Here is a 15,871-nt window from a genome sequence, read left to right on the forward strand (position 1 = left end):
CATCCACTGGGGGATGTCGCACCTGTGCCTTGGCCAGGAAGGGGTACTGAGGGGTGGCACCCTCTGTGCCACCCTGTGCCTGACCTCTCCCTCCGGTGACATCCGTTATACAACTGATCTCAGGAAGAGAAGACATCATGGATCCACCTCAGCTGCTGTGCAGACAGATGGGAAAGCCACAATTGGGTTTGGTATAAGGCAGGAATAGACACCAGGAGCCACCAGGGCATGGGAGGCTTCCCAACTTCAGGCCACAGCTGATGCTGGAAAGGACCAGTTCTCTACCGATCTGTCCTAATGGCCCCTGTAGCCTGAGAACACGTATCCAACTTGGGATCCTCATATCTATTCAACTACCTATTTGTGTGCAAACTACCCAGTAAACAATGTATATGTGGTAATTTTTCCTTAAATCCAGAGACCTGAAAATATTACAGATCAACTTTAATAACAGCTTTTACTTTATAAAAGTGAAAATAATTCCGTTGATTCTGTGGATGTGTTTACCTTTATAAGTGGTATTACAGCACACCATGGAGTTTGTCAGAAGCGTTTCCATTACCAAAATCACTTCTGTATGACGACGCGCATTGGCACTGTGCCAGTACCGGATTTAGATCCACATTGGACATCCAAGCTGTCGAGTCACTCTGATTTGTGGAAGAGCTGTTGCTAAGAAGTTTACCAGGCTGTGAACCTGCTATGGCTAAGTCACATAAAATAAAAGAAAACAAAACCACTTAGCAATCTGGAAATATCTCAACACCCACCATCAAACGGTCCTCCATGCCGGCAAACTATGCAGTGGCATTAGGGTCAGCTTTGAACGTGTACATGGGAAGGTTGGATATGGTTATCTGTATTTTCCACCATAATGACAGCTGCTAAATGAATGAAAGGAGCAGTCTGAGAAAAAAAAAAAATATCTCAAATTGTAAGTTAAAAGCTCAGAAAAGATTAAATCCCTGACCTGCGAGGCTGCTGTGTATAAATCTCAGAGTTGTTCAAAGAGGCTCGAGCAGCTACAACTTTAAAACTACAAATGATGACTACTTTGCTTCTGCTGTAACCATACTGCTGTTCCTCTTCACTTAAAACTATGCATTCAGGCCCAATTTATTTACTCAAAAATGTTATCACTCACTGCCACCTAGTGTTAATGATACAGACTGTCAGGAATTTAAAATGACTTTCCTGTCTTTAAGAATTAAAAAAAAAAAAAATCTACATTTTTCAAGTTTGGCCTTATCCTGAGGACCTGGACATTCCTGTTTCCACGGACAGAGGGAGCTGCAGATGCACAGTGGCTCAGAAAATCTGAACAGGTTATTAAGATGAACAGTTCAGAGGCCACAATGTAATTTCAATGACTACAGTTACCTTCAACTTTTCTTCCTCGATTCTGACTCTGCTCCCTGGTTCTCTCCCTGTTTCACTGTGTCATGCCAGAGTTGGCCCTGAAGCAGAACCCACAGCTGCTCCTCCCGCAGCCTGCAGGGCAGATACAGCATGCTTTGCAGCACATATTCCTCCTCCCCTCCTTGTCAGGAAAAAACTGGAGACACAGTTACGCTCCACTATATGCACAACGCCATTTCTTTTCACCTGGGTATGTGAGAGTGGTGGTGCACACCGGCTCTCAACAGCACCGTTAGAATGCGATCCAGAGGCAGACTTAAGGATGGGGCGCCTGGGGCACCCAGCAGTATGTCTGTAGCCACCGTCTCACAGCAGAGCGTATGTCTGTGCCCCCAGTTTGACGCTTGGATGCAGTAGCCATGTGCTCATTTTCTGCCTCGAACTATGACTTAACTAAACCATTCCAGTCACACTTCCATGTAAAATGCCTACGCAGATTCCGGGAGGCAAACCCAAAACATAACTTTGGTTTTAACAGCAAACATCTTCAGTTACAAGTGGTGTGGATTTATGCCACAGGATTCAAAGGTAAGAATAAATCTTGCTAGTGAAGAGAAACAAACTCCGAACGCTTCCTGAATCTCTGCAGAGGCCATCCACCATGAGATATTAAGCAACTGTTCACCTGAGTTAGTGTAGTAGAATAGGCAAAACCAGTGATAACCTCCTCCTTTCTCTATTTTACCAGGCAAGGATTTAAAGTCTCTAAGCTGGGATGCAGCAGTTGTGTGAGAAAGCATTTTCCCTACCAAACAGCACGTCATCCGTGGTAATGTTAAGGCACAAGCATTTCTGATTTACAGTGCATCTTCCTGTGTTTTCTGAAGGTTGGACAAGTTCTGTACAGTGTGAATTCCCTTCTGGTGGCTACCTTTTAATTCCTTTTAACAGGAATCATAATTGTGCTTTACATAAAGAATTAACGTATATTAAGTTCTTAAAGAAAATGTCTGTACTCAAAAGCAGACCGCAGACTGTTACAACCACATATAGTCATAATTAGTTTATTAGCACTGGTTTTGAAACAGATATACTCGGGCACTTAAACACAGTTTAATTCATGTTTATTTCCACATTCGATACATTACTGTATATTACATAATTCACTGAATATCCAGTAAATTAATAATGAAACCAAAGTGCAGATTAAAGTAGCAAGGTTGGTATTAGGTTATCAGGAAGGCCAAAAATCACATTAGGAGTATAAGGACAGCAAGTTGTAAATGACTAATATTTAACATGTCATTCTATCACTGCTATATGCATGCTAGTACAAATGATCCCTCCAAGCGCTGCATATAGTTATCTACAAAAGGAAACAGCCCTTCCCTTCCCCTACATTTTCATGATCTTTTTATTTCTTACCTTTCAGGCCTGATCCTGCAGTCCTTACTCAGCAAAACTTCCAATGCAATCTGTCAGGTTAGTTTCTTACTTCTTCTTTAAGCTACATAGAGCCCATTGTCTCTCTCAAAACACTTGAATACTAAATGATTAGTTTGAATTTCTAAAAATTTGGAAATTCTAAAAATATTTGTAACAGAAAATAACGTAATGAAGTGCAGGCCTAAGAGTATTAGGGCCAAATCCAGGATCAGATCTAGGCAGAAGCCTTGGGAACTGTCAGGACAGCAAGGTTGGCATCTGGTGAGTTAGGCACTTTCCTGATTAGGCAGCCACTTTGAGAATCACAGGTTTGGATGTTGTCATCTTCAGTCTCCTTAAATACTGTTTTGAGCACCTGCATCCTTTTTTCGGATCTGGCCTTTTTTTATACTTGAATACATGACGTATCACATGAACATTATGCACAGACAATAAGAGAAGTAACCCTAAAGTGAAACAAAATGGTAACACAACATGATATCATAGACATGTCTAGAAGAAGCTATTGTTCTTTTCTGTGCTTGGGTTAGACACATTTGTTTTAACAGCTTTTAACACTGTATCCCATTTACTATTCTTGTGCTCTAACTGCCTTTTCCTAAACTTGTGCTGAAATAAATCATTGCTGTCTTCATCCTCAGCCTCTGACACTATCTCCATTTTTTGGATAATCAATTTAATGAGGTCATGTTGCTTTTCCAACAGTGTCGATATATCTTTGAGCCTAAAGAAAAAAAAAGCAAAAAAAGCAAACCATCAGGCTTTGTCATTTGGTTTCAAAGGACATCTTCATAATTAAAATTACATATGCAAAACCCCGACAGTCCTCAACTTCACCCTTCTTCTAACAAAGAATATTATCTGGAGTACATTTAATTATTCAAGCTGTGGTACTTCTCCATGTTTCAGGAAGAAGGATTAAAGCTCCTGGTTCTTGAGAAAAGTAACTTACTATCCACCTAAGGTAAGAGCAACTTCACTCTTAAAATAAAAGTTTGAACAGTTCTATCAAAAGTTTTTCCCACTGACTGAAGTAGTTTGGCAAGAAAGGGTGAGATTTGCAATGGCAATCAAGCATCCACAAACATTTAGGGAACTGCCCAACTACTTTACTTTGCAGGTGAGATCCTGATGAGGCACTTCCTGATCTCTTTTAAAGTGCTATCCAAATTGCAATCCATACAAACAAAGACTTAACATCAGTTAGCATCAGGTCTACAGAACACAATAACTGTTATCTTTTAAGAACAACGAAAGAAACAGGAAATGTGTCCAGAAATTGTCTTCATAAAACTACCAAACAGGCTTTTTGAAAATCTACTTTTCAGAATGCCTAGACTTAGAAAATTATGGCATGAAATATACATTGTGACTGAAAAGGTGAAGAACAGTTTGGGGCTTCTTTAGATGTAGTTGCCTTTTTTTAAAAAATTTTTCTTTTTTTTTTTTTTTTTTTACAAAAAAGTAAACACGTTTTAAAATACGTGAAAACCACAAGAATTAGAATAGTGCAGCAATTAGCTAACACTACTACAAAGCAAAAAAAATCCCACCTCAAATCAAAAACCAAACCCATAAACACTCAGCACTGACTGCCACTAGCTTCAGTAGGAACTGAACTCTGTTTTGAACTCTGACCATAAAAACATACTGGCCACACAGTAAAACAAAGTTTTCAGCAATATTTTCAGACCAGCAAATAAAAGTTTCCGTCATGAACTGGTGACAAGTTATTCTAAAAAAAAAAAGTTCTATGTTGGTTCCTGATACATTGATGTAGTATGGATTTGAAGAAAGACTTAAATTCCATGGTTTGCCTACATCCGTAGGGTGTATTCTCACCCCTTCAACTCTTGCCGACTCCTTCATGCAAAAAAGTACTTACTCAGAATCTGTGCAGGGAGACAAAAATTTAGTAGATTAAAGACCAAGGAGAAAGGAGAAAAAAAAAAAAAAAAAAGAGAGAGAGAAAAAAAGAGCAGGGGAGAGTGAGACTGAGAAAGACTAGATCTTCCTAGCCATGCATTTACAGAAGGCTTTTCTGAAACCATCCTTACGGATTTATTGGTAAGATGAGTAAGAGAATTAAGTACAGAGAATTCCTGCCAAGGGTTTAGAAAGCAAATGACTTGTTCAAAGGAGAACCTGAACACCAATCCATTTTTGGGGAAACAATCTGAAGCAGATTTGCTGTCGGATCAGTGGAAAGTAAGTTACAGAGTGTGTGTATTTGCAAACCAATTGGAATTACATCAATTATGAGTTTAAAGTAACCCCTGAAAACCTCCATACACAAACCTCTAATTCTGAAGTGAAAATGCATTTTCCCCATTACTTCAGTTTACTTTAATGAGCAAACAAGCCTGTCCTCTTTCTCTGCCATGGGATAAAAATGTTTCTCTACCACACAAGTATTTTTAAGGTAAACAGATTACAGAACATAAAATATTGAGTTATCATAGTGAGGTGGCTTATTTAAGGACACTAGATACATTGAATTTTATTTTTTAGGTACAGCAAGAAGTCAGAACACTTTAAAATAGGAGTATATTTGTAATATTGGTTCTACTTATTTTTACAGCAATAAAATAACACAACACATACCTGTATTTCTGCTTCAGAACTTCCAGTTCTAATGTGGTATCTGTGCTCTGTGCATCTGTGGTAGAGTCCTCACACCCAAAGCAATACTGGAACACACTCTAAACAAAACATGGAACCAAACTGAAATCAGGTGTTATAGTCTGATGGTAGATTAAAAATAAGTGAATAGTAACAGTCTCCACACAGTGTTAACGTTGAAAAGAGTTTCTGTTATGAAGTTATTTTTTGTCTATTAAACATTCATTTTGCAAAATCTGTTTAATCAGAAAATTCAGTCTACCAACAACAGCTGAAATGAAAAGTAAACAAATAGAAGAAGAAATGCCAAAAGGGAGTAATTCTATTTTCTGTCTAAAAAACACTAAAAGATCACTGAGAATTCAAACACTAATTATATCTGAATAAGTTAGGCTAGGCTGCACTCAAACCGATTTATCATTTTCACTGAAGATAGTCAAGGTCTAACCATGATTCCACTGATGTCAGTTAATGATTGAGTCTTATTAATGCAATGCTCCTAGCAATCTGTGTAGAAAGTAAGTCAACCATATCACATTTTAGAAAGAATTTGCTAGTCTAGATTCACCATCTTACCATAAATCCACAGTATCTCGGCCTGTTGGGATATACAGTGATTGATTCCTGGTCCACCCTACTTAAGAACCAAAATGGCAGCTTCTTCTCCAAGTTGGTGTGAAGATTAACCTAAACATAGTTTTGCATTTAGAATAAGATATATTCTCTTAAAATAAAGACACATTATCATGTGGAAATAACCATCATGACATTATATTAAAATCGTTGTCACTGGATGTCAAGTCTCAGAGGATATCTATGCTGCAGACGATGGTATAACATCTGAACAGTCCAGCCCAGACACCAAAACCATCTAGTCATAGCAGTATTGAGTACCTTAGCGGAATTAGTTATTCCACATAGATGCACACTCTTATAACTAAAACGGTTCCAAAACTGAGTTAGCTCTTGTGTAACAGCTTGAATAGCTCCTTAGGACACCCTGGGTTGCAGTATAGCGTTACAGCTCAGAAATGTTCAAAAGACAGAATACCTGTCATAGCCATGGGTTTTAAGACCAAAATAATAATGGAAAAAAGAGTGATCTTTCTCTCTTTAATTGTGCTATATCCTTTTACTAGATTATGGCAGTACCAGTATAGATTAAGAAGCCAGTGGAACGCCTGTGAGAAAAGAAGTTTTCCTTTGAGTAGAAACCAGTATGTTATACATGAGTACCTTTTCAGGTGATGCTACCTTTCCAGTCATTCTCAAATTACTACAGAAATACTGAGCATATGTATCTAAAACAACAGAATGTTCAGTATAATGTCTGTTGCAGGCACCCATATTCCTGTCAAACAGAAGGTTACGTGCATAATAAAGATTTCATAGTACTGTCTGAAGTTGCAAGACACGATCCTTCCTGAGTATTCTGTTGGCAAAGAAATACCTAAACAGGTGAAAAGCATTAGCTGCTACAAGAACTGCCCTTATATCTCTGGTTTAGTCATTTGTATCTCTAGCAAAAGAAATATCCCTTGGGAGGAAATGTTATTCTAAATGAGAATTCCTCAAATATGCTTGAGCTAAACAAGTGCAGCACACAGTTTAAAGTTATGTGACTACCAGAAGTTATTTCTGAGCTGTTCTTGCGTATTCTGTCTGTGCACACCTCTCTTCTTTAAGCTCAGCTGCCATGCAGGCTCTGAAAATTTTCAGAAAAAGCAGAGCCAGCAGGGAACATAAGCAAAGCCACTCCCTGCATCAATTTTACGAGCGGTCAGTTCCTCTCACAATACAGACTTTGAGCAGAACGTCAGGAAAGCATGCAGACAGACAGCTGCTTCTTCTAGGAACACGTTAGTGAGAAATAATCTTTATTCTTTGACAGGTGTGTATACTTTGTGTATTTCCTCTTGTGAAAGTCAGTCTTGATATAGAGCTCACAAGGAAAAAAAGCTTTTGAAAACTGTATGCCAAATTCATCAATTCTTAAAATGGAAATTTTATAAACCTGTGCTATTGCCCCTGCCCCAGTATATGTGCTGTAAGGATTACATCTGCAAAAGCTACCTTGAAAATACTAAGATGCACATACTTTTCAAAAGCATATAGCTTACTAAACTCTTCTGATTTCAACAGAAATTTTGTAAGGTGACATTGTACCTCTTAAGGTAACTAAAATCATTTAGAAATGTAATGTTAACTTCCTTTGTCATACCTGGTATTGCACAGTATCTCATAAGTACACAGACCAGCATGAGCCTTCATTCATACTGCAATGAATTTGGTGTCCTTTTGATTTCTTCGTACCTTAACCTTCTTTCTGCTGCACTGACTATCTCGTTAAAAGGCAACTCTCCAATTTCAAACATTGCATTTACGCATTTTGAGATTCTGTTGGAATAACTCAGAACTCAAGCTGACTGTTTGAAAGTTCCTCAAAAATGCATTTGCTTATACATTTCCTTGCCAATGACTCACATGACCTACAATGAGATTCAGAATAGGGTGCCCATGTCCACCAAGTTGCTTTACAGAGACGCTAAGACGTTAGTTAGGGATGTTGATGATAAATTAGCTAATTTTCTAAATGGTCTTCTAACAATGATATTTGCTTCCTATAGTTGGTGCTTCTATGGTATGTTACTTACTTGCATGGCAATCCTTTTGAGAGCAGCGTATTTTTGTACTTCAGCTATGTCTCCAACAGCCAAACCGATCTAAAAATTCCAAGAAAGATTTCATTATCTATTTTTTCATAGTCTGTGTTTTCAATTGTATTTCTTTTTCACATTTAAATCCAAAATTACTCTGAAGTTAAATTCGTTTCACCTGAATTTGGAAACATATCCCTTTTGCACATTTTTGGAAAATCCATCTCAATAAATGTAGTAAGCTTTTTAAATGCCAGTTATTTGTCTAAAGAGTTATTTCAAAGATTTGTCAAGAATAATATCCCTTCTCTTTGATTCTTCATTACCGCTGTTATGTTAAAAAACTTGTCGACCTCTTGATTGAATAGGATCATGGCAGCAATAAATAACTTTAAAAAACTGACTTGTTTGATTTTTATCGCTTAGCTCATATAAAAACCTGATTTCCTAAAACACCCTCTGAAGTTCAATGGAACATGGCTGAAGATGTACAACATATTTTCCCCCTGTCTCACCATTACCAGGTTTTCTGATTTTTTTTTTGTTCAGGTGAGGCTCATTAGTTAGTTTTAACATTACTGTTGACTGCTGTTCTGTGTGCAATGAAGATGTCCAGCTTGTCTTTTTTTTTAAAAAAAATATTGTTAGTGCTAGGTTATGACACAGCAAGGGGTTGAACAACTAAGACTATGCCTATTCTAGGAGGCATGCATTTATCAAAGTACTTCTTAAAATCATTGTTGCCCAATTTTCTTTATCAAGACCTCACAATAATAATACATTGCAGCTCCAATTCAAATTTCATCACAGTTACTACCTAAAGAAATACAAGATAACCCTGCAAGAGTTAACTGTGAGAAAATATTCAGAACAGCAACCTGGAGGGAAAAGAAGTCCAGAGAAAGGCGACCTTTTAATGTTACTGAAAATATTGATTTTTAAACAACGAACGAACATCAGCACTAAAGCAATTCTATGTGCTAAAAACAGTGTATAAACCTGTGCTTAACCACTTTGGTATATTAATAAGTAGTTTACTTACCAGCAAGTTCATAAGAAGGATTGGAATAAGCAAGGTAAATATAATGAGAACTGTGTAACTCAGGAATGGATACGGCAATTCATTGCTTAGTAATGGATCAAGGAATGCATCATGGTAATTAATGTCTCCCAGCATCATTGCAAATGTCTTCATTACAGAAAGCAGAGGTGTGCTATATGTTTGCTGAAAAAGAATACCAAAATTAAGAAAACACCCGAACTGACGACATTTGTAAAAAACCTCTTGAGATTCTTTAGTCAAAAATAATATTTATAATGATAAAAAATTAACTATGCCATTCCACTAACCTGTGAACCCAAAAGGACAAAGAAGCTAAGTCCAAAGGCCAATATCAGGAAAAAGAAAACGACAGCAATCCGAATCAAAGTCCGCAAAATTTCCCAGAACATCACTACATAGATGCCATAGTTTTCAAATCTAAGCAATAAGAAAACAGAAGCAATATATAAAATTAAATACTGAAGTTAGAGTTCCTTACAGTTACTTATGTAAGACAATGAGTAATTCTGTTTTTCATGTGTGAAAACAGATATTTTGCCTCTCTGAGATGGTACAAATGTGTTTTACTTTCACATCCAGAAGAATAGCAGTGGTCTTATTTACAACTTTGCTAAACTACATAATCTTGTATTTTAATGCACCAGAGTAGTACTTCTCCAAGATATTATTTTTCATGGACAACTTTTACTCTCTCCTTAGCCACAGACAGTACAGTATTGTACAACTGTTGCACTCAGAACAATAACATTAGGAAATTATCCAATTTTTTGCTGCTTTTTGAATCAAATTAGCAACCAGAACAAAGGACAACTGGCACCACAATCCATCTAGCAGCCACATGCCCAACTGAAAAACGTTTTGCTTTTCATAACACTACAAAGTATGGAAAACAAGCAAAAAAAAAAAGAAACACGTTGCTCAGAAAGAGGAGTAGCATAATTTTAAGACACCTGTTTTCCAACAACAGTCTGTTATCTGGCAAGCTTCTCCCGTTCTTGGCTCACATAAAAACTAGATCTCACAATATGAGCTGTCATAAAGCAGACTAAGCTACTTTTACCCCCAAACCTGAACTTGGGAATTTATGTCCTCTGCCAGATTCAGGGACCAGATGACTGTTTTATGCTACAACAGTAGTAACTCAAAAACTCCCTCCATGAGATTTTCCCCCTGAAATATTATGTGCAAAGCTGAAAAGATCAGGGTGCAAGCAAAGCAACCCTGATTTTCTCCTATTTATTAGGCAATCATTAGGCAAAACTCTGTTGAAGTCAATGGAGCTACAAGTTGCTTTAAGAGATGGCCTGAATGAGTTAGAAAATGATGTCTAGTTTTACTGCTATACAAACAAAAATTATTCAGGCCAGGGAAGCATTTCATCTAGCAGAAGGAGGAAGGTTGGGCAATCATGAATTTACTTTTTACCATTTAGGTTCAACCCGCATTTTGCCCAGAGCACACAGCAGAGGAGAGAGGATGCGCCCATTCATCAGTCATCTAAGGTCAGACACACGTAGGATAAGGTTCGCCAGCAGAGGCAGTACCATAAAGATACTCTCTCTTTATGACATTAGCTCTGTTTACAAACCTTGTCCTTAAACATCTCAAGCACAGTAAAATGACCCTTAAATTAATCAGCAAATGCCATGTTTGTCTGTCTGCCAGACATCATGGGGGTGGTTAGTGCCTATATACAATCAGAATCAGAAGAGCATATATGCACATAGTCACCCTTATTTTCTGAACAGCTCCAAATCACCACTTTTTTGCTGATCAGCCACACCTCATCTCTGTGCAAGGCAGTCCTGCTATGCACAAACATGTTTAATTCATTAGTCTTAAGCACTACACCCACGCTATTTTTCCCTCCAGCCAACTCTTCTGTGGTCCACGACTCTTGGATACTATTGTATCAGTGACAGCATTAAGATCATTAATGGCAATAAATAGACTTAATGCAAACTAAACAAACAATTTTATCCATTATAATTCTTTTCCAGGACACTATGATGTAGAAAAGTGGGGTGTGCCACTTAATCTGTAAAATGATAAAAGAATTTACATTCTCCCATGTATTACTTATAAAATCAGACTTCCTTTTGTCTCTTGTAATTAATATCCTTTTTTTTTTTTAAGTAAAAGTCTATACAGTATAATGAAACACGTTTTTAAAGAGACATATGCAGTGGCTTTGCTTACTTAACGTTAAAATAAATCTCGTTATTTCTTTAGTTGCCAAAACACATGCTGAGAAGCTCTAAATGAAAAACATTGAAAACTACAGTTCATTAGGTTAAAAAATTCCTAATTTGGAAACCTGTACAGCTTGAAAAAAGTAAAAAATAAGGCTATCATACTTGATCATTTACGTTTTAGGATACATAAAATATCTGAAAATAGTAAAAGTATTTTATTGTAAAGCATGTAAATAACTTTTACCGTTGAAGGTAAAGCAAGAAGTTCATCCAAGACAAATATACAGCAATTGCTCCACATTCCCACTGCAAATGAGCTGGTGTATTAATAAATAAAGAAGACACAAAAATTATGCTTGTAGTATAAATTGTCCAGTCCAGCAGATTGGAGTAATCCAATAAATATTTCAATTTCTAGGATTTAAGAGAGACAGACACATGTTTACAAGTCATGCACCATTAAATGACTAAATTCAACACACTATTTAAATACTCTTCTCACCTTTAATCTTGTATAAATAGGTATTTCCCTTTTAATTAGGAAAAATCAGATTAATTTCAATTTCAAGGGTTACCCTCTCCTCTACTCTGCCCTGGTGAGGCCACATCTGGAGTGTTGTGCCCAGTTCTTGGCTCCTCGGTTCAAGAAACTACTGGAGAGATCCCAACGGAGGGCTACGAATATGATGAGGGGACTGGAGTATCTCTTATGAGGAAAGGCTGAGGAGAGACTTGGGTCTGCTTAGCCTGGAGAGGAGAAGACTGAGAGGGGACCTTATCAATGCTATGAATATCTAAAGGGCAGATGTCAAGAGGATGGGGCCAGGCTCTTACTTGGCGCCCAGTGACAGGACAAGGGCAACGGGCACAAACTGGAGCACAGGAAGTTCCACCTTAACATGAGGAAAAACTTCTTTACTCTGAGGGTGGCAGAGCACTGGAACAGGCTGCCCAGGGAGGTTGTGGAGTCTCCTTCTCTGGAGACATTCAAAACCTGCCTGGACTGAGTCTTGTGCAACATGCTCCAGTTGACCCTGCTTTAGCAGGGGGGTTGGACCAGATGATCTTCCCCTTCCAACCCCCGCTGTTCTGTGGTTCTATGATCACACAAACTGCTAAGCAAGCACGCTGTCTGATTGTTTCTCTCTGTATTTACCTGCTGAATCAGCTGAAATATTTCTTTGCAGATTCCCAGTAAACTCATAATTAAAACTAAACACATACACACCCTTGTGAAGTATGAATTCTGAAACAAAAATCAGAGCACAAAACAAATTAGAAATTAGTAAATGAATGTTTATTTCAGCTCTACCCAGTATATACACATTATATTGCCAAGTTAAGAAACTCTGTAGCTTGCTTCATACAAATTTATTACTACCTAAATACTGGTTTACTAATATTTGTTGCAAAATTCATGTCTTGTATATTGTGTTTAAGTAATTCAATCAAAGTATGAAAGGTTGAGCACTCCCATGTTAAACAGTTGCTGTGCAGCTTCCTTATTACTAGTATTCAAGTTTAGGAATTGAAATTGCAGTATCTATCTCACATTTTCAGTATGTTTTGCCACTGGATGAATATAAAGACAAATTCTGTAGTCTGTAACTTCACTGACATATTATCTGGAATGGCAATAGAAGTCTTTGGACAAATTGGAAGTCCTGGCATGCTTATGTGGCTGCTCCCTGTGATAAAGATTACCTTGCTGTGAAAAGCCTTCTATTGGCACAGGTAACAATAGGGAATTTCATCTTTAACAAGTAACTTGCAGAGCTAATTCCCCATCTGAGGGGTTCGTTAACTCATAGGCAGACCACAAATTCATGGCACTCACTTTTCAGTGGCGCTGCAATATGCATCAGCACCTGCCCCATTGCGATGTCCCTCTTCAACCTGGGTTAAGGGTACAGCACCATGTTGCATAACACTGTGCTCCCTACAGAGCTGGCCTTCCCCACTCCGTTCCCATTACTGGGTCATTACGACACTGTCTGCTCCAGTGCGTGACATTTTGTATACAGTGCTGTTGCTGTAGTCTCTCAGGCAGCACCTTCATGGCTCCTGTTCAGTGCACTGCTTCTCCACCAGCTGGCATCATTCCTTGTTGAAGGACAGCATCTCCTTCTTCCAGCTATGCTTCTTCCACTCATCTCTTACGATTCAAGGACCTGGGTCAGTCTGAATTATTCCTCTGTCTCCTGAATGCAGCTGCTGTCATTCTTCTGTCTTCCACCAGGAAGATGAGTGAGTTAGTGGGGCATGAATTCTTCCAGTTCTGTTAGTTCTTCTGGCTTCTGAATCTTTGAGAACCCTTCACGTACTGGGTTGGGCTGAGTATGTGATTCTCCAGACTTTTTCATATATCGGGATATCCTCATGAACCTTTTATATCCCTCGAGTTTATTTTATTTCATTTTTCTACTAGCATATCCTTTTTGCATTCCTATTTCAGTTTTATGTCATTTCTCTCCCAAAAGAACTGTAAAATATTTTCTTGCCTCCTTTTATTTTCCTTGCCAAAATCCTTGGGTTTAGTGATAAAATCACTTACTTGAAATGGATCATTCAAAAAGCTTGCCACACAACAAAATCTTGTCTCCATTAACACCAGTATGTCACTGTTTCAGGACTAATGACACAGGTGTCTCTTCTCAGAATATATGACTCCATATTGTGGAGACAGACCTCTGACTCTCCCGCCCTTCACACAGACACAGGAGTGTAACACTGTGTATGACTTGTACTCACAGGTTCAATAAACAGCAGAACTTGCAGTTCTTTCACTGGAAGTCTAGTACAATGTTCAGCTTAAGGACAACACAGCCTTCTTAAAAGACAGAATAGTGCTTAGTTTTAACTGCAGGAAGGAAACCCTTACAAAAAAGGACATCAACCAGTCACACCAATGTCTTTCTTTTCTAAAGCTTCATTCTCCTGTAGTGGTGGACCTGGCATGTGTAGCTTCTTCAGTTCACTATGGTGTCCTAATTATTCCAGTTCCAGCTTATGAAAAAAAAGTTTGAGCTTTGCCTCTTAACAACCTCAAAGTATCTAGGGAGGACAGGTTTATCTTGAGACATGTTTCATCCTTGCTTGCTTTCCTTATGGCCCCAACTTAAAGCACCATTTCCATCCAATGCATGTCATGAACGAGATCAATATTCCTAAATTACTAGAGTAGCCCCATACCTATCATCATTGTGACTGAGAGACAAATATTTGAAAGTCACTATGATGCAGATGTACTCTACTACCTAACCAAGTTTTTCATTTTGAGATATCATAATTCCAAATTGGGGGTATATCATTCAATCTTGGCACAACACCCTCAACACTTTTTTTTCCTTTTTTTTTTTTTCTTTTAAGTTTATAAAGAGGGATTATAGGAAATAATCAATATACTTAAAAATCTTTCACAAAGTTTTCCATCCACATATGACTGAATTCTGCTGTTACATTTGTCACTACTGTTGTACATGAGGTACCAATACACAGACTGGTAAAAATTGTTCTGCCTTAGCCTCAATAGTTCATGTGCCTAGTGAAGAAATACTGGGCTACAAGGGAAAGTAATACACAATATGGGCAAAGAAAGATGTATTTGAACACCCAAAAGCACTTTATTATTGACTACTCTTTCTATGTCGAATTTTAAATGTGCAATATCCAGTTCTTTGGTTGAAAATTAACAGGTCAGAGAAAGTTAAAGAATCCACTGTTTTCTGTCTTTTCGTAATTAAATACACATTAATCCTTTTTCTTCAACATCAAAGAAATACTTCAGGGAAGAAATTGAAGTAACTACGTACTAGATGTAAAATGTTCAGAAAAGATTAAAACTAAGAAATGGGAACTGAAAACTGTCTACAGAAGTTGTTGCTGAATGTTTAAAAATATTCTATTTAAATATTCTATTTATTATTAAAAATATTCTATACTTCAATTCTATTCCTTAAGAGCTGCTAAATCAGAAATAATTCTAGAAATTATTGAAATAATCATACCTTTTTGCTATAAAAATCCTAACCATATTGTAACTAGTAAGAAAACTCAGTACCTCGTATTCTAATGGTCTTGCTTCATAGATCTCTGTTCCATTCAAAGGTCTTCCTGGCTGTATATGAGTGACCAGAAGAGTCAGTGGGATGAGACCGAGAGAATATATGCCTAAATTCATTAGATGTGCTCGAAACCCATAGGCCATCCTTGAAAGTGAGAACGTTAAAGTTACAACACTAAAGTTACAAATTCAGAGGAGCATGCATTCAAACGTAACAGCAAATAATGTTTTCAAGATGAGGAAGTAAACATTTCTCAGAATGTCCTTTTTTGCTGAAGGTGTTCATCGAGATTTATGTGGCCATTGTGAAACACTGTTCCTTTTCTTTTTAACTCGGCAATACTGTTCTACATTCTTGCAGTAAAGCGGAAACAGAGATAGTGCTTATCTTTGCTGGAAATATCAAAGGTTCATTACTAAATGCTAAGCTACATTTTATATGGTAATCATCAGCATATTCTAAATA

The 15,871-nt window shown here is 37.6% G+C and overlaps 1 protein-coding gene across 1 annotated transcript in view; it reads right to left on the minus strand.

The window, feature by feature from the left end:
- Positions 1-3,297: 3,297 nt before the first annotated feature.
- The window catches only part of TRPA1 (transient receptor potential cation channel subfamily A member 1), a 37,750-nt gene continuing 25,176 nt past the window's right edge, over positions 3,298-15,871 (minus strand). Inside the window, exons 19-27 of the mRNA XM_009953523.2 lie at positions 15,403-15,550; positions 12,499-12,588; positions 11,587-11,756; positions 9,435-9,564; positions 9,127-9,309; positions 8,082-8,150; positions 6,004-6,114; positions 5,410-5,507; positions 3,298-3,529 (exon numbers count right to left, since the gene is read on the minus strand). Of these exons, the coding sequence (XP_009951825.1) occupies positions 3,298-3,529; positions 5,410-5,507; positions 6,004-6,114; positions 8,082-8,150; positions 9,127-9,309; positions 9,435-9,564; positions 11,587-11,756; positions 12,499-12,588; positions 15,403-15,550 (1,231 nt within the window). The remainder of the gene's footprint in view (positions 3,530-5,409; positions 5,508-6,003; positions 6,115-8,081; positions 8,151-9,126; positions 9,310-9,434; positions 9,565-11,586; positions 11,757-12,498; positions 12,589-15,402; positions 15,551-15,871) is intronic.

This window comes from Leptosomus discolor, chromosome 5 (assembly GCF_034619465.1).
Source record: "Leptosomus discolor isolate bLepDis1 chromosome 5, bLepDis1.hap2, whole genome shotgun sequence".
In the NCBI taxonomy this organism is placed as follows: domain Eukaryota; kingdom Metazoa; phylum Chordata; class Aves; order Leptosomiformes; family Leptosomidae; genus Leptosomus; species Leptosomus discolor.